At 40.1% G+C, this 26,724-nt stretch overlaps 1 protein-coding gene across 1 annotated transcript; it reads left to right on the top strand.

Moving 5' to 3' along the window:
* The first annotated feature begins 1,501 nt into the window (after positions 1-1,501).
* On the top strand, positions 1,502-26,724 carry LOC139170027 (uncharacterized). Its single transcript, XM_070756729.1, has 6 exons — positions 1,502-1,528; positions 18,693-18,833; positions 19,680-19,814; positions 21,225-21,357; positions 22,561-25,766; positions 26,214-26,724. Exons 1-6 carry the CDS (start codon positions 1,502-1,504, stop codon positions 26,334-26,336), a joined length of 3,765 nt encoding a protein of 1,254 aa, XP_070612830.1. The 3' UTR covers positions 26,337-26,724.

Below are 26,724 nucleotides of genomic sequence, written 5' to 3'. Positions count from 1 at the left end.
CCTTTCAGGGGCGCTTAAAGAGGCTTTGGCAGTCTAGACTAAGGAAGCATTTTCCTTTCTCTGGGCGCCTGGAGAGGGAATAAACCTCTGCCAGCATCCAGAGAAAGGAAACCCTCCCTTCGCTCTGGGCAGCCCAGAGCAAACGGAGCATTTTCCTTTCTCTGGGCGCTGCCTCAGAGTCCCTCTATTTTTTTAAGCCTTAAAGTTTTGGATTTTTTTTATTCACCTCACCTTCTTCCTTCGGCAGTGACTGTCCTCCTCCTCTTCTTCCTCCTCCTCCCACCCAAATTCTGAGCTTTTATTTCTTTCCTAATGGGTTTGCACACATTGTTTGCTTTTACATTGATTCCTATGAGAAAAATTACTGCTACTTAAGAACATTTCTACTTGAGAACCCAGTGTTCTGTTCTGTTCTATTCTGTTCTATTCTATTCTATTCTATTCCATTCCATATTCTATTCTATTCCATTCCATTCCATATTCTATTCTATTCTATTCTATTCCATTCCATATTCTATTCTATTCTATTCTATTCCATTTCATTCCATATTCTGTTCTGTTCTGTTCTGTGAGTGTGGTCCTGCTGTATAGAGTGCTAATGAGACCCCATTTGGAATACTGTGTCCAGTTCTGGAGACCTCACCTACAAAAAGAGATTGATAAAATTGAATCGGTCCAATGATGGGCTACAAAAATGGTGGAAGGTCTAAAACATAAAACTTATCAGGAAAGACTTCATGAACTCCATCTGTATAGTCTGGAGGACAAAAGGGAAAGGGGGGACACGATCGAAACATTTAAATATGTTGAAGGGTTAAATAAGGTTCAGGAAGGAAGTGTTTTTAATAGGAAAGTGAACACAAGAACAAGGAGGCGCAATCTGAGGTTAGTTGGGGGAAAGATCAGAAGCAACATGAGAAAATATTATTTTACTGAAAGAGTAGTAGATGCTTGGAACAAACGTCCAGCAGACGTGGTTGGTAAATCTGCAGTAACTGAATTTAAACATGCCTGGGATAAACATAGATCCATCCTAAGATAAAATACAGGAAATAGTATAAGAGCAGACTAGATGGGTCCTCGGAGAGGGGTGGCATACAAATCAAATTAATTAATTAAATAAATAAATAAATAAATAAAATATTCCATTCCATTCTAGACAGACAGACAGACAGAAAGACTTGAATAAACAGTTGTGTTAACCAGACCATGATACGAGTCTTGTAATAAACTAGATACGTTTAGGTATTGTGAAATCTTTTTTTTTTAAACAGATGGTAAGTCATAACTTCCTGAGGGAAAAATTCTAGCCCACAATCTTTTTTTTAATTAATTAAGGGGGGGTATCGTGTAAAGCTTTATTGCTCATGGTTTGAAGGCTTTACCGTGATTTTTCCATTGCAATGTATCTTCCTTTGTGTCTTTCCTGTTGAAATTTAACTCAAACTCTGATCTCTCTGTGTTAATGTATTCCTGCTTACACTTGACTTCTAATTGCGTTATGGCTAATTATCGTTACACAGGGCACGTGAGAGAGAGAAAGAGAGAGAGATTAGGTCCCTGGGTGAGAAGCCACGATAGGAGAACAAAAGGAGGCCGGGTTTCTAGTTTTACAGTGGTTCTAAAACCAGTAATGCGGCAGATCAAAACTGGTGGAACCACTCTTTGTTAGGGTGCCTTTTTTGTACCCTATGACAATCATGATTTTACCTCATGATTTTATCTCATGATTTTACCTCATGATTTTACCTCATGATTCTTGACAAAGGTATCTTTTCTTTTATGTTCTTCCTTTTAAATAAAAAAGGTGTTGGGAAGGTGGGAAGTCGGCAAAGGTTAAGGGTGAGGAAGGATGGGATATTCCCCTTGAATATGATGTCAATATGTTGGCACATCTCCTTTTATTAAGATACCATCCAACGGATAACAAGTCCCGCTGTGTTTTACCAACATAAAAAATTAGACTGGAGACCGAAGAGCGGCAGGAGGTTTTTGGCACCCAGAAATAATCACACTTGATGTGGAAAGTAAAGTAAAAGGAGCCATCTGTTCGCTGCAGGAGGATGTGAAAAATCACATTAACATATTGTCACTAACATCATGAAATACACAGTTAATAATAAATTTAGTTATCATGGCAAACTGCATCGGGAGTTTCCTTAGCCAAAGTCTAAGGGAGAAAGAAAGGATGTTCTCCTGCCATGTATACATTTTACTATATTTACTGCATGCTGAATAGAATAGAATAGAATTCTTTATTGGCCAAGTGTAATTGGACACACAAGGAATTTGTCTTTGGTGCAGATGCCCTCAGTGTACATAAAAGAAAATATACTTTTGTCAAGAATCATGAGGTAAAATCATGAGGTTAAATCATAAGGCAAAATCATGAGGTAAAATCATGATTGTCATAGGGTACAGATAAACAATCAGGAAACAATCAATATTAATATAAATCATAAGGATACAAGCAACTAGTTATAGTCCTGCAGTCATAAGTGACAGGAGATGGGTGATAGGAACGATGAGAAGACTAATCATGATAGCAATGTTGCCTTTGTAAATAGTTGAGGGAATTATTTGTTTAGCAGCATTTAAGTTTTATTGAATTTATAAGCTGCCCAACTCCTGACGGATTCTGGACGACATACACTGATAAAAAACAGTATACAATGATTAAAATCCCAATACAAAAACAGTAATCACTTTTGGGCTGGAGCAGAGTGGTATAGATCAACGACTGCCAGCAAAGCCATGTTTTTAAGGCTTTCCAGAAGGCCAGGAGGGTGGCGGTGGTGTGGATCTCCAGAGGTAGTTGATTCCGGGCAGCAGCTCACTCCTGATTGTTGTACATACTCCTGATCAGTTGGAAGATGATGAAGATATTGAGGACTCAGATTCAGATAGCATTTATGAATTAGTGGGGGGGCCCAGAGTTACAGGTAGTAGAACAGGTGGGAGGCCAGCCACAGGATGGGGCTATGAGTTCAAGATCTAGCGAGGGAGAATCAGATGCTCACTGGGTTAACCCTAAATTCAGAAGGGTTCAAAAATGTAGAGAACAGAGGTCTGGAAGAAGATATTACGGAAAGGAAGGGGTTAAATATTGTAGTGATGTATTTGGCACGTCAGGGGGGTCAGTGGAGAAGAAGGGTGGAGTTTCAACATCATTCAAGTGAACTGCTAAGTCCTCAACTTACAATGTCACCAGTGTTGCTCTATGGGGTGACAATTTGCTTCACGTTTCACGTGCTCTCCTTCCTGGGTCGCCCCCCTGCCTCAGGTTGGGTAGCTAGGTGAATGGGTGCCAATCAGCTGTTGAGAAAAGAGGCGGGAGGAAAAGGGCCCCCTGCAACTCCTGCCGGTGCTGGTCTCCCTGCCGCTTTCCGAGGAGGAGGAAGAGGATGGGAAGGGGGGATAGTCAGCTGGAGCTGGGCACACAGCTTCATTTCCGCCGGTGGAACTGCGTTCCACCCCATCCTGCCTGCTACCTGTTCTCTTCCAATGTAAATAAGTTAGGTCAATCATTATTTGAATTTGCCTATTTGCATAGAATGGCAGCGATTGGCTGTGCAGTGGCGGGAAAATACAAACGGCTGTCTACGGTCACCTAGCCCTTTAAGAAACCCTAGCTGCATGCGCCATCGAAAAGCCGGGTTGTTACACTTGTTGCTAGCTGCTCATTCCCAATAAACGAATCAAGTGAAACAGAGTCACATACTTTCTCCCGACTTAACACTGCCCACCTCTGCCCCATCCCCTCCCAGGGGATGGATACTGCAAAATCGCCATTTCCTTCCCGATCAGCTGGGACTTGGGAGGCAGAGAATAGATGAGGCAGGATCAGCCAGAGGTGGTATTTACCAATCCTCCAAACTACTCAAAATTTCCGCAACCAGTTCTCCAAATATTCAAAATTCCGCTACCAGTTCTCCAAAACAGGTCGGAACCTGATGAAACCCACCTCTGCGACCACTCTCTTAAAATCAAAGTAAAGACAGTGCTTTGCTAAAATGTAAAATAATGCACTTGGGGAAAAGGAATCCTCAATCTGAGTATTGCATTGGCAGTTCTGTGTTAGCAAAAACTTCAGAAGAGAAGGATTTAGGGGTAGTGATTTCTGACAGTCTCAAAATGGGTGAGCAGTGTGGTCGGGCGGTAGGAAAAGCAAGTAGGATGCTTGGCTGCATAGCTAGAGGTATAACAAGCAGGAAGAGGGAGATTGTGATCCCCTTATATAGAGCGCTGGTGAGACCACATTTGGAATACTGTGTTCAGTTCTGGAGACCTCATCTACAAAAAGATATTGACAAAATTGAACGGGTCCAAAGACGGGCTCCAAGAATGGTGGAAGGTCTTAAGCATAAAACGTGTCAGGAAAGACTTAATGAACTCAATCTGTATAGTCTGGAGGACAGAAGGAACAGGGGGGACATGATCGAAACATTTAAATATGTTAAAGGGTTAAATAAGGTTCAGGAGGGAAGTGTTTTAATAGGAAAGTGAACACAAGAACAAGGGGACACAATCTGAAGTTAGTTGGGGGAATGATCAAAGGCAACATGAGAAAATATTTTTTTACTGAAAGAGTAGTAGATCCTTGGAACAAACTTCCAGCAGACGTGGTTGGTAAATCCACAGTAACTGAATTTAAACATGCCTGGGATAAACATATATCCATTGTAAGATAAAATACAGGAAATAGTATAAGGGCAGACTAGATGGACCATGAGGTCTTTTTCTGCCGTCAGACTTCTATGTTTCTATGTTTCTATGTTTCTATCTGGGACCCCTCCAAGCAGAAATCCGTTGCTTGTGAAATTAGGCCCGTGGTTCAGTGTCTTGGAACGTTCTGTGTAATGAAGCCACCACCTTTTAATTTAACCGTGTAGGTCTGCTTAGTGGCAAGAGGAAGGAATTATTAATTAACCAATTTTATAATAGAGTATACAGTGGTTATCAAGCAGGCCTAAGGGGAAAAGTGATCTATATAATTGACCAGTATCGGATGAATTAAATTATGAAAATGAGGTTTGAGAAGCTAAAGAGAGGGTAAAGAAGAAGAATATTTTGAAATTTGAGACAGCTGGTATCAATGGATCGGGCATAGGAAAATAAAATGAAAAGAAAGCTAAAATTGAAGCACATTATGTAAATATATTAAATATAATGAGCCAGGGTGGCGCAGCAGGTAGAGTGCTGTACTGCAGGCCACTGAAGCTGACTGTAGATTTGTAGGTCAGTGGTTCAAATCTCATCGCCGGCTCAAGGTTGACTCAGCCTTCCATCCTTCCGAGGTGGGTAAAATGAGGACCCGGATTGTGGGGGCAATAGGCTGGCTCTGTTAAAAAGTGTTATTGCTAACATGTTGTAAGCCGCCCTGAGTCTAAGGAGAAGGGCGGCATTAAAATCAATCAATCAATCAAACAATCAATCAAACAATCAAACAATCAAACAATCAAACAATCAAACAATCAAACAATCGAACAATCGAACAATCGAACAATCGAACAATCGAACAATCGAACAATCGAACAATCGAACAATCGAACAATCGAACAATCGATCAATCGATCAATCGATCAATCAATCAATCAAACAATCAAACAATCAAACAATCAATCAAACAAACAATCAAACAATCAATCAAACAAGCAATCAAACAAGCAATCAAACAAGCAATCAAACAATCAATCAAACAATCAAACAATCAATCAAACAATCAATCAAACAATCAATCAAACAATCAATCAAACAATCAATCAAACAATCAATCAAACAATCAATCAAACAATCAATCAATCAAACAATCAAACAAACAAACAAACAAACAAATTCTTCTTCTTTGCCCTTTCTTTAACTTCTCAAACCTCATTTTCATAATTTAATTTATCTAATACTGGTCAATTATATAGATCACTTAAATTCTAGATATATATAGAAATGTACTGGTCAATTATATAGATCGCTTAAATCCTATATATATATAGAAATGTACAACATATAAGTGTGTATATGTATAAGTATTTAGTATAACGTGTAAGTATTTTAGCTATTCTAAGAAAATAGGATTAAGTGTAGCATGATTAAATGTACAGTATATAAGTGTATAAAATGTAATGAAGCTCAAAAGAAAAATGTGCAGAACTACTTACTGTACTTATTGTGCTTTTGGATTTTTTTTTTTAAAAATGAAAAATTAATAAACTCTATTTTTAAAAAAAAAAAAGGAAGAAGAAAAAGAAAGAAGACCGTTTGCTAGATGATGCATACGTGAGGGTGCCACTTGCTTTGCTAATGATGTTTGTTGCCTGTCCATCCTTAAGGTCATCGGTAATGTGTCCCACGCTGAGAATTATGACCACCAGCGAGAAATGAGAAATTAATTTGCTTTAAATGGTAGCAGACATTACCAGGAGACCAGAATACACTGCAGCCATCAACAGGACGCCTAATGAAGAGTTTAATACTGTCATTAAGGTTACTGTGAGTTTCGTTGCATTGTTCAGCTTGGAAAATGAGCTGTTCTGTTGTAAGGAGGCGGGGAAAGACGCGAAAAGAGAACGGGGGGGGGGATCCACAACCACAGACATGATGAATTTAGGGATAATGTGTTTGAATAAAGAATGGCAACGGGGGACGTTTCTTTTTAAAGGAGACACATAATTAATAGTAAATTAATGGCAAGGCTAATTTGTTCCTGCACATTCTCCTTAAATTCTCCTCTGCAAGTTTTGAGCAGAAATCTTTTTTTTTTTTCAATTTGGGATTCTTTGGCCTGCAGTTTAGAGGTTGGAAATTTGAGAATGCATGTCTGAAAGAGGGAATAGTGTTCCCTGATTCAGGGACTTCCACGATTGATTGATTGATTGATTGATTGATTCATACATTCATTCATTCATTCATTCATTTATTAGATTTGTATGCCTCCCCTCTCCGTAGACTCGGGGCAGCTAACAACAATAATGAAACAACATGTAACAAATGTTGTTGTGGTTCCGTCTGAGGCCCCTCAGGGAACGGCTGATCTTCTGTCGGTTTTCCAGCTCAGAGGGAGAGGATGAGGAACAGGAGGTGCAGGCAGACGAGGAGGAGGAATTCCAGGCTGAAGAAGAGGGAGGACAGCCAGGGTCCCCCCAGAGGGAGCTCTCCCCAGCAAGCAGCCTGGATTCCTTAGAGGAAAATGCACAAGCCATAATTGATCTGCGACAGAGAAGAGCTACACAGCGAAGGGACCAATTGGCTAGGTACTTTCAGCATTAAAGAGGCAACAGCTGGGTTTGGGTGTGGTGCTCTTTGGAAAGGTTAAAAGGCAGACCCACCCTTCCTGGCTTGTGGAGTTTTATCTTTGAGAGTCTTGGGACCTAGCTGTGAACTTTGGCGTCTTGGAATCCTGGTTTGTGCCTTTGACTACTGAAACCTTGGGGTGGGTGTGCCAGCAAGAAGCTTGCTGTATTGTCTGGACATCAGGACTCTGCTGTAAAGTATTATAGCCTGTCTGTTGGGAAGAACAGGTTTTCCTCTGTGTTTATTTTTTCCAGCTATAAAGTACTTTTGCTTTTACCAGAGTGTCTGGCTGTTTTTTCCAGTTGGTGTTGAGGTCTGGGGGAACCCAGACAGAACAAAATGTAATATTTAAAATATTTAAAATAATTTTTAAAAACCCTTATTTAAAAAACCAAACATACACACAAGCATACCATGCATAAATTGCATAGGCCTAGGGGGAAGGGAATATCTCAGATGGGTTTAAGGCGCTTACGAAAGGCGAGGAGGGTGGGAGCAATTCTGATCTCTGGGGGGGAGTTGGTTCCAGAGGGTCGGGGCCGCCACAGAGAAGGCTCTTCCCCTGGGACCCGCCAAATGACATTGTTTAGTCGACGGGACCCGGAGAAGGCCAACTCTGTGGGACCTAACCGATCACTAGGATTCGTGCGGCAGAAGGCGGTCCCGGAGATATTCTGGTCCGATGCCATGAAGGGCTTTATAGGTCATAACCAACACTTTGAATTGTGACCGGAAACTGATCGGCAACCAATGCAGACTGCAAAGTGTTGGTGTAACATGGGCATATTTGGGAAAGGCCATGATTGCTCTTGCAGCTGCATTCTGCACGACCTGAAGTTTCCGAACACTTTTCAAAGGTAGCCCCATGTAGAGAGCGTTACAGTATTCGAGCCTCGAGGTGATGAGGGCATGAGTGACTGTGAGCAGTGACTCCCGGTCCAAATAGGGCCGCAACTGGTGCACCAGGTGAACCTGGGCAAATGCCCCCCTCGCCACTATCAACTTCTTCTTCTTCCAATAATAGCAACAGCACTAGCACTTACCTATATACCACTATATAGTGCTCCACAGCCCTCTCTAAGTGCTTTACAGAGAGTAAGCATATTGCCCCCAACAATCTGGGGTCCTCACTTTACCGATCTTGGAAGGATGGAAGGCTGAGTCAAGCCTGAACCTACTGAGATTTGAACTGCCAAATTGCAGGCATCCGGCAGGCGGCAGAATTAGCCTGTAGTACTACACTATGACCACTGGACCATCACGGCTCAACTCTTAAGTGTGGCACCTGCTGTAGGTTATTAAGAAACACGTATAAGAATCAAAATGAGAGGCGCATGCTAATTTGCAACCAAGCAGCTATCTCACACCAAAAGTTCGAAAAAGGACGTGCATTTAAAAAAAGAAATACAGTGATACCTCGTCTTACAAACCCCTCGTCATACAAACTTTTCGAGATGCAAACCTGGGGTTTAAGATTTTTTTGCCTCTTCTTACAAACTATTTTCACCTTACAAACCCTTTGCCGCTGCTGGGATGCCCTGCCTCCGGACTTCCGTTGCCAGCGAAGCACCCATTTTTGCGCTGCTGGGATTCCCCTGAGGCTCCCCTCCATGGGAAACCCCACCTCCGGACTTCCGTGTTTTTGTGATGCTGCAGGGGAATCCAAGCAGGAGAATCCCAGCAGCGCAAAAATGGGCGCTTCGCTGGCAACGGAAGTCCGGAGGTGGGGTTTCCCAGCCAAGGGAGCATCAGTGAAATCGCAGCATCGCAAAAACACCGAAGTCCTCGAAACCCCACCTCCGGACCTCTGTGTTATTGCTGCAATTTCACTGATGCTCCCTTCACTGGGAAACCCCACCTCCGGACTTCTGTTGGGGTGAATTTTGGGCTTGCACGCATTAATCACTTTTCCATTGATTCCTATGGGAAACATGGTTTCATCTTACAAACTTTTCACCTTAAGAACCTCGTCCCGGAACCAATTAAGTTTGTAAGACAAGGTATCACTGTATCAGTATTTGAAACAGTTGTCGTCCCAAATGTTAATGCTTTTATAAGGACTCTAGATATACTCTGGAGCTTTCAAATATATTTCATATATTAAGGGCTGACCCAAGGGTTTTAAGCCACAATTCAGTCCTGGCTGAAACGAATCCATTCCCCAATTAAGAGTCTTCAGCAATTAACATCAGGAAAAATGTTCCTGCTGACCATAATCTATTAGCCACATTGCAAAGAGTTCAAGAAAGCAACGGTGATTTCATTTCATTTGTCTCTGCTTTCCTGTAGCCTATTAATCACTTTTTCACAAGGTGTCATCCGAGTTAATGATGTGATCCATTCCACCACCATAGGTGAGTGTTTATCTTTGCAATGTCACAAAAGCATTCTCACTGTTTAATCTTGGTCCAGAACTGCAGAAAAAACAATTGCTGCCAACCTGCCTTCCATTGAGGACTAGTATACTGCACGAGTCAAAAAGAGGGTGGGGAAAATATTTACTGACCCCTCACATCCTGGACACAAACTGTTTCAACTCCTACCCTCAAAAGGTCGCTACAGAGCACTGCACACCAAGACAACTAGACACAAGAACAGTTTTTTCCGAACGCCATCACTCTGCTAAACAAATAATTCCCTCAACACTGTCAGACTTTCTACTAAATCTGCACTTCTATTCTACTAGTTTTTCTCATCATTCCTTTCACCCATTTCCTCCCATGTTGACTGTATGTCTGTAACTTGTTGCTTATATCCTAAGATCTTTATTAATATTGCTTCTTCATTGCTTATTTGACCCCTATGACAATCATTAAGTGTCGTACCACATTGACAAATGTATATTTTATTTTATGTACGCTGAGAGCATATGCACCAAGACAAATTCCTTGTGTGTCATAGAAACATAGAAACATAGAAGACTGACGGCAGAAAAAGACCTCATGGTCCATCTAGTCTGCCCTTATACTATTTCCTGTATTTTATCTTAGGATGGATATATGTTTATCCCAGGCATGTTTAAATTCAGTTACTGTGGATTTACCAACCATGTCTGCTGGAAGTTTGTTCCAAGGATCTACTACTCTTTCAGTGAAATAATATTTTTTCACGTTGCTTTTGATCTTTCCCCCAACTAACTTCAGATTGTGTCCCCTTGTTCTTGTGTTCACTTTCCTATTAAAAACACTTCCCTCCTGAACCTTATTTAACCCATTAACATATTTAAATGTTTCGATCATGTCCCCCCCTTTTCCTTCTGTCCTCCAGACTATACAGATTGAGTTCATTAAGTCTTTCCTGATACGTTTTATGCTTAAGACCTTCCACCATTCTTGTAGCCTGTCTTTGGACCTTTTTGCTCCTTGATTCTAAGAAGTATGTACATTCAGATATATACCGGTACATGCATACATAAAAAACAGGGTCTATGAACAGTACTATGTTCATTATTTCCTAACCCGTCTGGAAAGAACAAATTAAAAGAAATCATAATGCATGTAATTCTTAGAAACAAGTATAATGACAATGCAAAGGAAAACACTGATATATCAGTATAAGTTAAGTGGAGTGAGAAAAATTGGTATAAAAACACAGAATATACTGCAATATTTCCATAATTTGCATAAACCCAAACAATATTTTGGAGTACATTTTTTCTATGATACAGAGGGGAACAAATCTGTAAAATCTTGGAATAAATGAAGAAGATGGCATACCCTTTTTCATCAGCTGGACCAGATTCTTTCACTGGTTTAGGAGGGGCTTGGCCAATAAAATTCTATTCTATTCTATTCTATTCTATTCTATTCTATAATGCAGACTAGAGCGCAGATTTTGCTTTGTTATTGCCAGTCAAGGGCTACTCCCCACCCCCCCATGTGTGGGGATGCTGTTCGGCCAGTGGAAATGGCCCGGAAATGGCACACTGATAGATTTCGGGCCGGGAACGACACGACGGATAGATTCCTGGGTCGACATTCACCGGGGTTTTTTTGCATCCGTGCATGCGCGGAAGCAAAAATACCAATGAAAATAGCCCAAATCTCGCTTGTGCTCACAAGATTTCAAGTATTTTTGCAGAAGCAAAAGTATAGGCGAAAATAGCTGAAATCTCATGATATTTGGTTTGCTGCATATGTGCAAAAGCCAAATCTCACACAGAGCGCATATATGCATGTGTAGGAGTGAGCGTGCCCACTCCAGCTGCCAAGGATCATCTGGTTAGCAATTATTATTATTATTATTATTATTATTATTATTATTATTATTATTATTATTATTTCAGTACAACACAGCAAACGAGATCACTATGCTGGATTTCGTATTTCATCACCAATCGGGCGCTTCCCAAGCACCTAGGACTGCATGATGTAGTGGCGAATTATGTTTGCCGATCCCAGTAAAGCGGCCTTTTGCAATTGACAGATGGAGATTTTGTCAATTCCAATGGTTTTCAAATGTCCGCTGAGATCCTTTGGTACTGCGCCCAGTGTGCCAAGCACCACTGGGACCACTTTCACTGGCTTATGCCAGAGTCGTTGCAGCTCGATTTTTAGATCTTCGTATTTCATTAATTTCTCTAGCTGCTTGTCCTCAATTCTGCTGTCTCCTGGGATTGCGATGTCGATGATCCATACTTTCTTTTTCTCCACGATCACAATGTCTGGTGTGTTATGCTTCAGAATTCGGTCAGTCTGAAGTCGGAAGTCCCACAGTAGTTTTGCTTGCTCATTTTCGACCACTTTTTCGGGCTTATGATCCCACCAGTTCTTTGCCACTGGTAAATGGTAGTTCTGGCACAAGTTCCAGTGGATCATCTGTGCCACAGCATCATGTCTATGCTTGTAGTCAGTCTGTGTGATCTTTTTGCAGCAGCTGAGTATGTGATCGATTGTTTCATCTGTTTCTTTACAGAGTCTGCACTTTGGATCGTCTGTTGATTTTTCAATTCTGGCTTTGACATTATTATTATTATTATTATTATTATTATTATTATTATCCCTGTTGTTGTTGTTTTCAAGCATATCATTGCAATTAAACAGCTGGGCAAAAGATTGTGTCCATTTAGAACTGGATTATCACACTCAGCAACTGGTTTTGTGAAATGAAGATATTTTTATTCCCCAAGGAATCTGACCACAACATCTAATGGGAAAGAAGTTGGGCGTCACAGGGCCATGTATTTACAAATCGAACCGTCTCTGAACCCAAGTGCAATAAGTAGAATTTTTTTTTTCCTCCCTGGAACCATCTCTTCAATGATGAGTTCCAGGATCTTCAGCGTAATGCGAGGTAGTGAGGCCCACATCCCCTTCAAAATGCAAAGCTGAGTTTAATTAAGGGTGTTGATAAAGTGCTCATTCTGTATCATTGAGCAAAGAATACCGGTGTTTCATTGATCTTCTCCGCATGCTTTGACAGGTTGCATCTGTCCAGCTGTTCTCTGGATCCATTACCAAGTATAACCTGTTCCTGGGCTACCACCTTTTCCGAGAGAAACATTTGGCACCACTTCCTCATCTGGAATGAATAGCAAGAGATGGCTGATGACACCGTTTCTCGGGGATAGCGAGGGAATACGCCAAGGTGAATTATTTAATCATCTGCCTTCTGCAAGAGAAGGTAATCATGACCTTCATGGGCCTCACTGTTTGCCTTGATGTGACAATATTTTATGTTATGTATTGGAAACATGAACCTTCCCATCAAATTTTCTGCAAATTCTCTCTCTTTTTAATATATAAAATAATTTTTACTGAACATTTTCAACATTAAAAACAGAAAAAACAAACAAAATGAAAACTTTCTTTCATTAGAATAGGATGGGATGGGATGGAGGAGGAGGAGGAGGAGGAGAAGAAGAAGAAGAAGAAGAAGAAGAAGAAGAAGAACAACAACAACAACAACAACAACAACAACAACAATAATAAGAATAAGAAGAATAAGAAGAACAAGAACAAGAACAAGAGCAAGAAGAACAAGAAGAACAAGAAGAACAAGAAGAACAAGAAGAACAAGAAGAACAAGAAGAACAAGAACAACAAGAAGAACAAGAAGAACAAGAAGAACAAGAAGAACAAGAAGAACAAGAAGAACAAGAAGAACAAGAAGAACAAGAAGAACAAGAAGAACAAGAACAACAAGAACAACAAGAACAACAAGAAGAACAAGAAGAACAAGAACAACAAGAACAACAAGAACAACAAGAACAACAAGAACAACAAGAACAACAAGAACAACAAGAACAACAAGAACAACAAGAACAACAAGAACAAAAGGAGGAGGAGGGGGAGAATAGAATGGAGTGGAATGGAATAGAATAGAATAGAAAAGAATTCTTTATTGGCCAAGTGTGATGGGACGAAAAGGAATTTGTCTTTGGTGCATATGCTCTCTGTGTACTTAAAAGAAAAGATACATTTGTCAAGAATCTTGAGATACAACACTTAATGATCGTCATAGGGTACAAATAAGCAATCAGGAAACAATCAATATTAATTTAAATTGTAAGGATGCAAGCAACAAGTTACAGTCATATAAGTCATGAGTAGGAGGAGATGGGTGATAGGAACGACGAGAAGGCTAATAGTAATAGTAATGAAGCTTTAGTGAATAGTTTGACAGTGGTGAGGGAACTACAGTGAATTGTATTGGTATCACTGATGTCCATAACTTTCATAGGATCTAATTATAAAATGCATTATACTATATTATGCACTCATTGTAATTGTATTACTACTTGCACAATATACAATACACTCATCAATCTTACATAATATTATATAATTCTTATTCTGTAGTTATCTTTCTATTCTCTAACCAGGTATACCATCTACTCCAGACTTCATCTCTCTCATTCAATCTCATTGTCAACCTATCCATCCCTGTGCACTCAATTTCAATTTTTCTAATGGTCATTGCCTCTGGTGGACTATCAGCCTGTTTCCAATTTTGCACAAGTGCCATTCTGGTTGCTGTCAATATATGCAGTATTATGTATTGGATCCTTTTGTCCATGTTCACCTCTAAGATACCAAATAGGAATAGGTCTGGTTTCTTTTCTAATTTGGTCATGTAATTTCTTTCTGCCAATCCCTTGCCAATATTTTCTAGCTTTCAGAGAGGTCCACCACATATGATAGAAAGTACCCTGTTTATACCCACATCTCCAACATTAAGGTGAACATTTTGGATACTTTTGGCCATTCCTGCTGGAGGTTGATTTCAATGGTAAAACATTTTGTAAAGATTTTCCTTATAGGCTGCTGACTTTGTTGATTTATAATTCTTTTCCCATAATTTCTCCCAAAGGTTTAATTCAATACTATATTTCTGAGCAGAGACAGGTTACAAGCGGTGTGCCACAAGGGTCTGTTCTGGGTCCTATTCTTTTTAATATGTTTGTGAGTGACATAGGAGAAGGTTTGGTGGGGAAGGTTTGCCTTTTTGCCGATGACTCTAAAGTGTGCAATAGGGTTGATATTCCTGGAGGTGTCTGTAATATGGTAAATGATTTAGCTTTACTAGATAAATGGTCAAAGCAATGGAAACTGCAGTTTAATGTTTCCAAATGTAAAATAATGCACTTGAGGAAAAGGAATCCTCAATCTGAGTATTGTATTGGCAGTTCTGTGTTAGCGAAAACTTCAGAAGAAAAGGATTTAGGGGTAGTGATTTCTGGCAGTCTCAAAATGGGTGAACAGTGCAGTCAGGCGGTAGGGAAAGCAAGTAGGATGCTTGGCTGCATAGCTAGAGGTACAACAAGCAGAAAGAGGGAGATTGTGATCCCCTTATATAGAGCACTGGTGAGACCACATTTGGAGTACTGTGTTCAGTTCTGGAGACCTCACCTACAAAAAGTTATTGACAAAATTGAACGGGTCCAAAGATGGGCTACAAGAATGGTGGAAGGTCTTAAGCATAAAACGTATCAGGAAAGACTTCATGAACTCAATCTGTATAGTCTGGAGGACAGAAGGAAAAGGGGGGACATGATCGAAACATTTAAATATGTCAAAGGGTTAAATAAGGTCCAGGAGGGAAGTGTTTTTAATAGGAAAATGAACACAAGAACAAGGGGACACAATCTGAAGTTAGTTGGGGGAATGATCAAAAGCAACATGAGAAAATATTATTTGACTGAAAGAGTAATAGATCCTTGGAACAAACTTCCAGCAGACGTGGTAGATAAATCCATAGTAACTGAATTTAAACATGCCTGGCATAAACATAGATCCATCCTAAGATAAAATACAGAAAATTGTATAAGGGCAGACTAGATGGGCCATGAGGTCTTTTTCTGCCGTCAGACTTCTATGTTTCTATGTTTCTAATGGGCCCAATACAATTTATCAATGTGCCCATGCAACACTGTACACTTACAAACACACACACAAACACACACACACCACTCTCTTGCACAAGAACCCAGTAGATTAATTTCCAGGTCTCCAAAACATTCATTTTGCACTCTGCCCTTACGGGCAAATATTAGGAACCAATGTGTGTATTTTAAGTTCCATAAAAATAAAGCATGTTCAGATTTTCTTTTCCGCAAAGTATCACTTGGTTAAAGTTGTCTAAGAAAATAATAATAATAAATACGTGGTATTTATATGTATATAAAAAAGGACTAAGTGTGTATATTTTTTTTTAAAAAAGAATATGATAGAAAAATATATTCATATCCAGATAACAGCTGCTGGGGATATTTAAGGATGCATGACTTTTAAAAGCTTCTCTTTACAAGCTGACAAATTGTTATAATATTCCAAACATTTTTTTCTGGAATTCATTTCTCTGGACTGGTCCAAATTTTCCAGGTGGAATTTGTAGCTCTGTCTTTTAAGGAGGAAAACCTTTAGAGTTATCTGTGCTGCCTTTCTTGTCTGCTACTAAAATATGGCATTCCCCCCATCAATCATTTCATCCAGGTCAATCCTGCATTTCATCCACATGATTCTTCCAATCAATCAAGAATCAGAACTTCAAATACAAACTGATTAAACAAATTATCACAGATAATCCCCAATCGGTAAAGGACCTTGGAATACTAATAACTAAAGATCTAAGTGCCAAAGCCCACTGCAACAACATCGCCAAGAAGGCCTGAAGAGTTGTTAATCTAATCCTATGTAGCTTCTGCTCTGGCAATCTCACACTACTTACCAGAGCTTACAAAACTTTCGCCAGACCCATCCTAGAATACAGCTCATCTGTTTGGAACCCATACCACATCTCGGACATTAACACCCTTGAAAATGTCCAAAGATACTTCACCAGAAGAGCCCTTCACTCCTCCACTCGAAATATAATACCCTATGATACTAGACTTTCAATCCTGGGCCTAGAAAGTTTAGAACTAAAATGCCTTAAACAAGATCTAAGGATTGCCCACAATATCATATGCTGCAACGTCCTGCCTGTCGGCGACTACTTCAGCTTCAACCACAACAACACAAGAGCACACAACAGATTCAAGCTTAATATTAACCGCTCCAAACTTGACTGTAAAAAATATAACTTTAATAATCGAGTTGTTGAAGCGTGGAACTCATTACCGGACTCCGTAGTATCATCCCCTAACCCCCATTTTACCCTTACCAATATTAGATTTGCTATTGTATATTGTTTTATCACTACTGTGAGCCGCCCCGAGTCTGCAGAGAGGGGCGGCATACAAATCTAATTAATAATAATAATAATAATAATAATAATAATAATAATAATAATAATAAATACATAGAATTAAATAGTACATTTTGGATGTTCAGTAATAGTAAATATAGGGAAATTGTATCTTTCTGACGCGAAGAGAGGCCACACATGGCCACACACCCTAACCCAAACCTTTGACATGAGTGACACCAAGTTGGCCAGGTTTAAACCAGTCACATGTCCTTTAAGCCAACCCCCACTGGCCACATGATTATCAAGCCACTCCCATCTGATCACATGGCTGGCAAACCACACCCACAAAATAAGCCACACCCACAATGTGGTAGTAAAAAAAATTGCATACCATCATTGGCTCCACCTCTAGGCTACTGCACCACTCACTAATATGTAATATTAGTAAATAAATAATTTGGGTATTATCAAAATATTTTTAACTTTCCAATTTGTATATCCTAAAAAAAAAAACACATCTCCTTATATTTAAATCCAAACATCTATTGATCCATGCCTACTGTATCAAAGATGGTTTGCCACTGTTAGCGTCCTTATAGTAAAGGGACATTACCCTTGAGTTGCAACTACTAGTGGAGGTTTGTGGCAAGTGAGGAGCCAAGCTTCCAGCTGAATTTCCATTTAGTTATTTTTGTTTTAATGTATGTGTGAATCAATTAATCCTGTCATAGAAGGGCATCGTAAACTGTGTGCCAGAGTTAATGAGTCAGACATTATCACATCATTACACCAGCTGGCATAATGTAGCATGTGTTGTTTGTCATAATATACACTGCCATGCTTAACAACCATTAATTGTTTACACGAGCAGTCATTTTTTTTTTCTTCAAAGAACCTTCACTGACTGGTTGATATTTTTGAAAGGGAATTACTCTTAAAAAGTGTAAAAGATTAGCAAGAAAATAGTTAGGTGTTGGAGGGATGGATGGATGGATGGATGGATGAAAGATAGGTAGGTAGGTAGATTTATAGATCAATAGATGTATAGATCGATAGATACATAGATAGATGACAGACAGACAGACAGACCGATAGATAATGATAGATAGGTAGATAGGTAGATAGGTAGGTAGGTAGGTAGATAGATAGGTAGATAGGTAGATAGGTAGGTAGGTAGGTAGATAGGTAGGTAGATAGGTAGGTAGGTAGGTAGGTGGGTAGATAGGTAGACAGACAGACATAAGATAGACAGATAGATAATAATGATGAAGAAAGATAGATAGATAGATAGATAGATAGATAGATAGACAGACAGACAGACAGACAGACAGACAGACAGACAGACAGACAGACAGACAGACAAATGACAGACAGACAGACAGACAGATGACAGACAGACAGACAGACAGAGGACTGGGGGTTGGGGGACCGGAGGCTAAAACATATGAAGAACATTTGCAGGAACTGGGTATGTCTAGTGTAATGAAAAAAGAGTGAAAGGAATTCAAGGGAGATTGGACTGGATTCTCTTGTGGCAACACAAGGACTCTAAACTGATGACATGTTTAACTCCGTCCCCCAGTTCTACCTGCTTTTTCTTCCAACAATAGCCAAGAATATATCACTAGTGTTGGGCGAACCCAACCAAGTTCAGGTTCGGCGAAGTCACCCAAACTTTGCCGTGAAGTTCGGGTGAGTTTGCTGAACCCGAAGTCGCTGCAGCAAACAAAGAGGAGGGGAATTCCCCACCTCCTTTTGCTTCCTTTTATTTTTAGTGGCGCTACAAGCACAAGGAGGTGGGGAATCCCACGATGGGATCCCGGGGGCGGGGCTTTGACGTCATGGAGACTCCTTTCTCCCCGGCTCATGTTTCACCCTCCTCAGGCGCCAAAGGCTTCCCTGGAACTGGGGGAAAGGTAAAAACGTCCTCCCCCATCCCCACGGAGGCTCTCTGGATTGAGATAACCCCTGAGATATTGTTTGTTTGTTTGTTTGTTTGTTTGTTTGTTTGTTTGTTTGTTTGTTTGTTTTGTCCAATGCACAATAATACACAATGAAGGTAATAGAGGACACCTTCGAGGAAACAGAATTAGAGAAAGAATAGAAGAGAGAGTATAGGATAAAATAATCAATGAGAGAATAGAAGAAAGATATAGGGATAGAAGAGAAGATATATGGGATATAGAAGAGACAATAGGACAGGGGACGGAAGGCACTCTAGTGCACACTTATGCACGCCCCTTACTGACCTCTTAGGAATCTGGAGAGGTCAACCGTGGACAGTCTAAGGGTAAAATGTTGGGGGTTAGGGGATGATATTACGGAGTCCGGTAATGAGTTCCACGCTTCAACAACTCTATTACTAAAGTCGTATTTTTTACAGTCAAGTTTGGAGCGGTTAATATTGAGCTTGAATCTATTATGTGCTCTTGTGTTGTTGTGGTTGAAGCTGGAGTAGTCCTTGACAGGCAGGACATTGCAGCATATAATCCTGTGGGCAATACTTAGATCACGTTTAAGGCGTCTTAGTTCTAAGTTTTCTAGGAACACTATTGGAACACTGCTATCGTGTCTCCCCTGGTCCTTCTTACACATTTCTTAAACACATTTCTTATTCTTAAGAAATTCTCCAACATTTCTTTTCTTGCAAAGTAAACTGACTGAAAGGTGACTATTTAAACAGCCAGCTTGCTTCAAAAGGGGAGGCGACAGGTTTGTTTTCCTTCAGGTCCTTCCTCTTTCGTTTTCTGAACGCCCTGAAGATAAAGCAGACGGTAAAGGCTTTCTTTACAATTCCCAGGCTGAGCCTCGGAGCTGGGACTGGATCAGCAGATTGGTGGCCCAGCCTTTGGAAGAAGTGGGCTGCGGCTGCCCCCTCCCCCTTGCCAAGCTCAGAGGTGAGAGCTTCCTGCTTTGAGGAAGAAGACCCTCCGCTTCTCCCTCCTCTTCCTCAGCCTCCCAGTTTGTGTGTAAGTTCTTTGCTTTTTAATAAGGGTTTTTTAGTGATTTTAAATTATTAGATTTGTTGTACATTGTTTTGTTGTTGTTGTGAGCCGCCCCGAGTCTATGGAGAGGGACGGCATACAAATCTAATAAATAAATAAACAAACAAACAAACAATTAAAATGAAATGAAATGAAGTAAAATAAAGTAAAGAAAAGTAAAGTAAAGTAAAGTAAAGTAAAGTAAAGTAAAGTAATAAAATAAAATAAAATAAAATAAAATAAAATAAAATAAAATAAAAATAAAATAAAATAAAATAAAATAAAATAAAATAAAATAAAATAAAATAAAATAAAATAAAATAAAATAAAATAAAATAAAATAAAATAAAATAAAATAAAATAAAATAAAATAAAATAAAATAAAATAAAATAAAATAAAATAAAATAAAATAAAATAAAATAATAAAATAAAATAAAATAAAATAAAATAAAATAAAATAAAATAAAATAAAATAAAATAAAATAAAATAAAATAAAATAAAATAAAATAAAATAAAATAAAATAAAATAAAATAAAATAAAATAAAATAAAATAAAATAAAATAAAATAAAATAAAATAAAATAAAATAAAATAAAATAAAATAAAATAAAATAAAATAAAATAAAATAAAATAAAATAAAATAAAATAAAATAAAATAAAATAAAATAAAATAAAATAAAATAAAATAATAAAATAAAATAAAATAAAATAAAATAAAATAAAATAAAATAAAATAAAATAAAATAAAATAAAATAAAATAAAATAAAATAAAATAAAATAAAATAAAATAAAATAAAATAAAATAAAATAAAATAAAATAAAATAAAATAAAATAAAATAAAATAAAATAAAATAAAATAAAATAAAATAAAATAAAATAAAATAAAATAAAATAAAATAATAAAATAAAATAAAATAAAATAAAATAAAATAAAATAAAATAAAAAGTTGCCAAGGTTGGGAAACACTGCTCCAAAGCACCCCAAGGCAGGACAAGGAGCAATGGATGGAAACGAATCAAGGAGAGGAGCAACTTTGTAGTCCTCAAGGTTCCCCAATAGTTGACACAAGGAGTTGACACAAGGCGTGGGACTCTAATCCAGGAACATCTGTGCCCAAAAATATATATTCAGAGGGAGTTGCCACCAGCTGTGCATTGTACCTGCTGTTCCTGCCCTGTTGCTCTGGGCCAAGAGCCTCCCTCAGCCATCCCAGAAATCGGACCAGCATCAGTGGGTGGAATGTGGTGGTATGCCCACACCCCGCATCACCTCAAAGATCAGTCTCGGGCTCCCGCAAATGGTTCTTCTCTCTTGCAGGGCACCAGAAGTGTCAACAACATACAGGAGCCAAGCATGGCAGTGGAAGAGGACGCCATTGAGATTCCAGCCCTGGGCCGCCCCTTCCAGCTGGGGATGCTTTACGACTGTCGCAAGGATGCCCTCATCCCAGGTAGGAGCCAGAGGAGAGGTTGGACGGTGGCAGGAAACCTGGGAGGGAGGGAGACGGACCCTTGCCATCAATGTGCAGGCTTCGGCCAAGGACATTTGAGAGCTGGCATCCTCCACATGCCTGCTAGTACCTGTTCTGTCGGCCTCTCTGATAGGAGCCTCCCGAAAATTCAAGGATACAAATTTCAGACATACACACACGTTTGAAAATTCAAAACAATGTTCTTTATCCCAAAAGTCAAAATAAACTAAGCACTCTTTTTGTTTTGCAAAGAGCACTCTTCCCAAAACAACCAGGTAGTCTGTACAATTTCACTTAAGCAGTCATTAAGTACTTAGCTAGCAGCTGTGAAGAAACTTCACACCCCTTCTTCTTCCAATGAAGGGAGACACACACACACACTGCTCTGCTTTGGTTTTAAATGTGTGAAAAAGCAACAAAGTCCAGCACACAAGATTCCTGATGAAACTGCAACAGATATTCCTCCACAATGGCCAAACCGGGCTGCTGCTATTTATAGCCGCAACCCTAATTACTGGAGCCCCACCCAAACACAGGTGGCTTTCCTTATTTTCTGTAATATGTTCTTACTTGGTCTCTTCTATGCATAATTCTGCGCTTGCGTGGGTCCAACATGTCATCATCTGAAGCAATAGAAGATAAGGAAGATTGACTGCCTTGGCTGTGTGCCAAGCCCTCCTCTGCTGAGTCACTCCTACCTTCTTCTTCATCCGAGGAACCTAATCTCTGATCTGATTCTGTCGGCAATAACACAGGCCTGTGACATGTTGAATTTTCACCTGCATCCACCTCCCCATTCCCTGGGGCAGGAGCTGGGCCAGAGCCAGCCACAACAGTACCAGTAGGGTCTTCTGCCTGGGAATGTGTATCCAGCCCCTGGTCTATTACACTGCAGGGCTGGCCCTGCCTACCAAACACAGGGTAGATTTCCACACCAAACTCACTGAAATGCTGTGGAAAAATGACAAAACCTCTCTACTCAGTCAAAAGCCTTTGGGGGGGGGTTGCAGTATTTTGCAAAACATGTAAGAGGTTCCTGAGGGGATTGCTGGATAGTTGAGGTTATCCTCTGGGAGAAATGATGACTCCTTGTCCAAGCTCTCTGGGGCTTCTCTATCCAGCTGCAGGCCTTTGGAGGTCAGGTTTCACATTTATCTTCATGTCGTCTCCTGTTCCCTGCAGGTGTCACCCTTTGGGACTACAGCTCTCTTCAGAAGGACCTGACGGCCAAGCCTCAGCCCAAGACAGAATCAGAAATCATCACTTCTGACAGCATAGATGATAAGATCTCTGCCCTGGACATCTCAGCATCCCTCAAGGCCAGTTTCCTGGGAGGTCTGGTTGAAGTGGGAGGGTCGGCCAAGTATCTTCAAGACATCAAAAAGTCCAAGCAACAGGCCAGAGTCACCATTCAGTACAAAACCACCACCAAGTATGAACAGCTGACCATGAGCCACCTCGGAATCCAGAATGTCTCTTACCCAGCCGTCTTCGAGCATGGCACAGCCACCCATGTGGTCACGGCCATCCTGTATGGAGCCCAGGCTTTCTTTGTCTTCGACCGAGAAGTTTCCTCAACGGAGACGGTGCAAGATATTCAAGGAAGTCTCCAACTTACAGTCAAGAAGCTGATATCCATCACGGGAGAAGCAGAGGTCAAAGTGAGCGAGAAGGAGAAAGAGAATGCTACAAATTTCAGTTGTAAGTTCCACGGAGATTTCTCTTTGGAGAAAAATCCAGTGACTTTCCAAGATGCTATGAAAGTTTATGAAACTCTCCCAAAATTATTAGGGGAACATGAGGAAAAGGCTGTGCCTATGAGGGTCTGGCTATACCCTCTAACCAAGCTGGATGCCAGAGCAGCTAAGATGGTCCGCGAGATCAGTCTAGCATTGATCTTTGATGCGGAAAAGATCTTGGAGGAACTCAATGAAACCCAGATGCAAAGCAATGATCTAGTCAATGATCCCATTGCTGAGACTTTCCCTGAGATCAAGAGGAAGATCAACCAGTTCAAGGATCTGTGCAGGCAACACAGGCAGACTTTCCAGAAACAGCTGGCCAGAGTGTTGCCTTCCATCCGGGGAGGAAGGCAGGAGGAAGGGCCCCTGGTGGACATCTTGATGTCCGTCAACCAGTCTCCATTCAACAGCCAAAGACTCTATGAATTTCTAGACACCAAGAAAAGAGAAATTAACTTTGTCAAATCTTATCTGGATATTCTAAATGAAATACAAGTGATCTCAACTCAAAACAAGCTGGAGGAAATAGTTCTTGATGCCCAGAATGTCCATGTGGTCTCCTTTATATTCACTTCTTTACATGAAGAAGAGCCACTTCTCTTGAGCTTACATGACTGGCTGCAAGACCAATTCTTGCGAGAATCAGGTGAGTCCACAAGGTCCACTCCTAAGGTCAAGAAAGGCATGGCCTGGTTTGACAACAAGGAGAGGACCCGCAATGCTCGCCAAGCTGCCAAATCCATCAAAGACTTTTTCAGCATCAATCAATCCAATAAGAATGTCCGTTTTGTCGTGGCCTCTCTCCCAGATGTGGACACACCAGGGCCTACCACTTACCTTTATGAAGATGGGGAGCTGGTCAGCAAAAACTTGGAGTTGCCCTCAAAACCTCTCCCTTTCTTGACCAGTGAACTGAGACACAACAGCATTCAATTGAAGTTTCAGCCAGCTGAACATGGAAAGGCGACAATCTCCAGCTATCTGGTAGAGTACAAGCTTGCAGAAGAAGAAAACTGGAATGCCATGAGGACAGAGGACACCAGGGAGATGTTCCTGCTGAAAGATCTGCCTCCAAACACAGAGTACCAGTTCCAGTACACTCCTTGTTGCAAGTTGGGCCTTAGTAAATCCAGTGACCTGAGCCCACCCATAAAGACCCTTCCCACCAGCCCTCCTGAGATTTTAAGAATGGTCACTGCAGGATCTTCTGTCATCTTTGTGGCCTGGATGAGTCCCAGCATCGTTGCTTCAGAACTTGTGGTCGAGGAGTACAAGGTGGAGTACAGAACGGTGGAGACTGGAACTGGGAAGGACCAGTGGAGTGAAAAAAGGACTGGGAGAAAAACAGAATTTTGTCCCATTGAAGGTCTGAAGTCCCAGACTGCATATAAAATACGGGTGTTGGCCATATGTGATAATGGGGCTCTGAGTGACCCCAGTGAGGAGGTGGAGGTCTCCACATCATTGGAGGAGGGAGATACACAAAATGTAGCCCACCATTTCCTTCAGGAAAGCTCGCTCATGGAGGACAGACAACCATTAGTGTTCACACTTACTCTGGAGAAAGTGCCCTCAGATGCCTCCACCTCCTGTCTCATATACCAGCTTGGAAAGGAAAACCTGGAAGTGCCCAACAAAGTGATCCTGATGATGGGAGCAACCGGATGTGGGAAAACCACTCTGATCAACGGGATGATCAATTATATCCTGGGTGTCCAATGGGAAGATAATTTCCGATTCAAACTCATTCATGAAACCACTCAGAGAAGAGAAGCCGGAAGCAGGACGTCTGAAGTCACAGCCTACGTGGTGAACCATCAGAAGGGCTTCCAAATTCCCTATTCTCTCACAGTCATCGACACTCCAGGATTTGGAAGAACAAGGAGTGCAGAGCAAGACAAAATGGTGGAGAAGCAGCTCCTGGAATTTTTCTCCACCCCAGGGGGCATTGACTATGTTGATGCCATCTGTTTGGTGGGCCGTTCAGCTCATGTCCAGAAATGCGTCTTTGATTCCATGCTCTCCATGTTGGGAAAAGACGTGAAAGATAACATCCAACTCCTGGTCACCTTTGCAGATGGGAGAACCCCACCTGTCCTGGAGTTCCTCAAGGAGGCTGACCTGATGTCTCCTCAGAATGAGTCTGGAAGCCCTCAACACTTCAGATTCAACAACTCAGCTCTCTTTGCTCCCCGAGAATGTGGAGGAAGGCATAATGTTGCTGCTGAAATGTTCTGGAAAATGAACACTGAGAGCATGAAGGGTTTCTTGGATGCGTTGAAGATGCTGGAAACCAAAAGTTTAACCTTGACCATGGAGGTCCTCAAGGAACGTCAGGAGCTGGAAGCTGCTCTTAGAAGACCTCCCCCTCTGAAAGTTAAGCAATTGCACCCAAATAGTTTCCAGATCAGTATTGACCCGGTAACCATTGGGAAAGCTTTGGTCTCCAACTACCAGATGGAATTTCGGATTGCAGAAGATAACTGGACATGTTTCCATAGAGGAGGCCCTGAGGTTGAATCCACTCTGGAAGTTTACCCCCTAAATCTTCGTTATCAGTTCCGATATGCAGCTGTGACTCCAGGAGGGCTCAGCCAATGGAGCGAGGCAAGCACTTGCATCTGTCCTATAAGGAGGCCTGCTGAGGTAACTTTTATTTATTTTAATTTTAATTTTAATTTTAATTTTAATTTTAATTTTAATTTTAATTTTAATTTTAATTTTAATTTTAATTTTAATTTTAATTTTAATTTTAATTTTAATTTTAATTTTAATTTTAATTTTAATTTTAATTTTAATTTTAATTTTAATTTTAATTTTAATTTTAATTTTAATTTTAATTTTAATTTTAATTTTAATTTTAATTTTAATTTTAATTTTAATTTTAATTTTAATTTTAATTTTAATTTTAATTTTAATTTTAATTTTAATTTTAATTTTAATTTTAATTTTAATTTTAATTTTAATTATTTTAGACATAGGAATAAAATAAAATTAAAATTACTGTCCTGGTTGAAAGGACAGGCTACTATATTGACCAGTCTACTATATTGACCAGTCCCCTTTTACTCTCCTCTCCCTTTTGGGCTGCAGGACCTGAACGGAGGATTGTCCCAGTGTGCAGATGCAGAAATAGGAATATTACAACAGGAAACACAATCCTGCGGAGTGAAGACTTTGAGGTTCATATGTCACTTTGACCATTTCAGCCAGTAACACAAGCATGCCAAAAAGAGGAGACTTTGCTGAAGGGCAGGAAGGTTGTGGTTGTTGACACGCCTGGCTTTTCCAATTCCAATTCCATTTTCAATTTCTATTTTCCAGTCACTGCAGAAGTGGACAAGAGCGCGAAGTTTTCCTCCCCAGGTCATTCTGCACATGATGCGTACTTTTTAGAAGCATAGAAACATAGAAGATTGACGGCAGAAAAAGACCTCATGGTCCATCTCGTTTGCCCTTATACTATTTCCTGTATTTTATCTTAGGATGGATCTATGTTTATCCCAGGCATGTTTAAATTCAGTTCCTGTAGATTTACCAACCACGTCTGCTGGAAGTTTGTTCCAAGCATCTACTACTCTTTAAGTAAAATAATATTTTCTCA

Source organism: Erythrolamprus reginae, chromosome 7, assembly GCF_031021105.1.
Source record: "Erythrolamprus reginae isolate rEryReg1 chromosome 7, rEryReg1.hap1, whole genome shotgun sequence".
Taxonomy (NCBI): Eukaryota; Metazoa; Chordata; class Lepidosauria; order Squamata; family Dipsadidae; genus Erythrolamprus; species Erythrolamprus reginae.
This window is presented reverse-complemented; position numbering and strand designations above follow the sequence as displayed.

Bases quoted from the DNA above. Each gene is read 5' to 3' on its own strand.
- LOC139170027 (XM_070756729.1), top strand. From the start codon at position 1,502: ATGGCTAATTATCGTTACACAGGGCAC. The intron at 1,529-18,692 runs GTGAGAGAGAGA...TTTTATTTTTAG, and splicing joins ATTATCGTTACACAGGGCAC to TGGCGCTACAAGCACAAGGA. The intron at 19,815-21,224 runs GTGAGAGCTTCC...TCTCTCTTGCAG, and splicing joins CCCCCTTGCCAAGCTCAGAG to GGCACCAGAAGTGTCAACAA.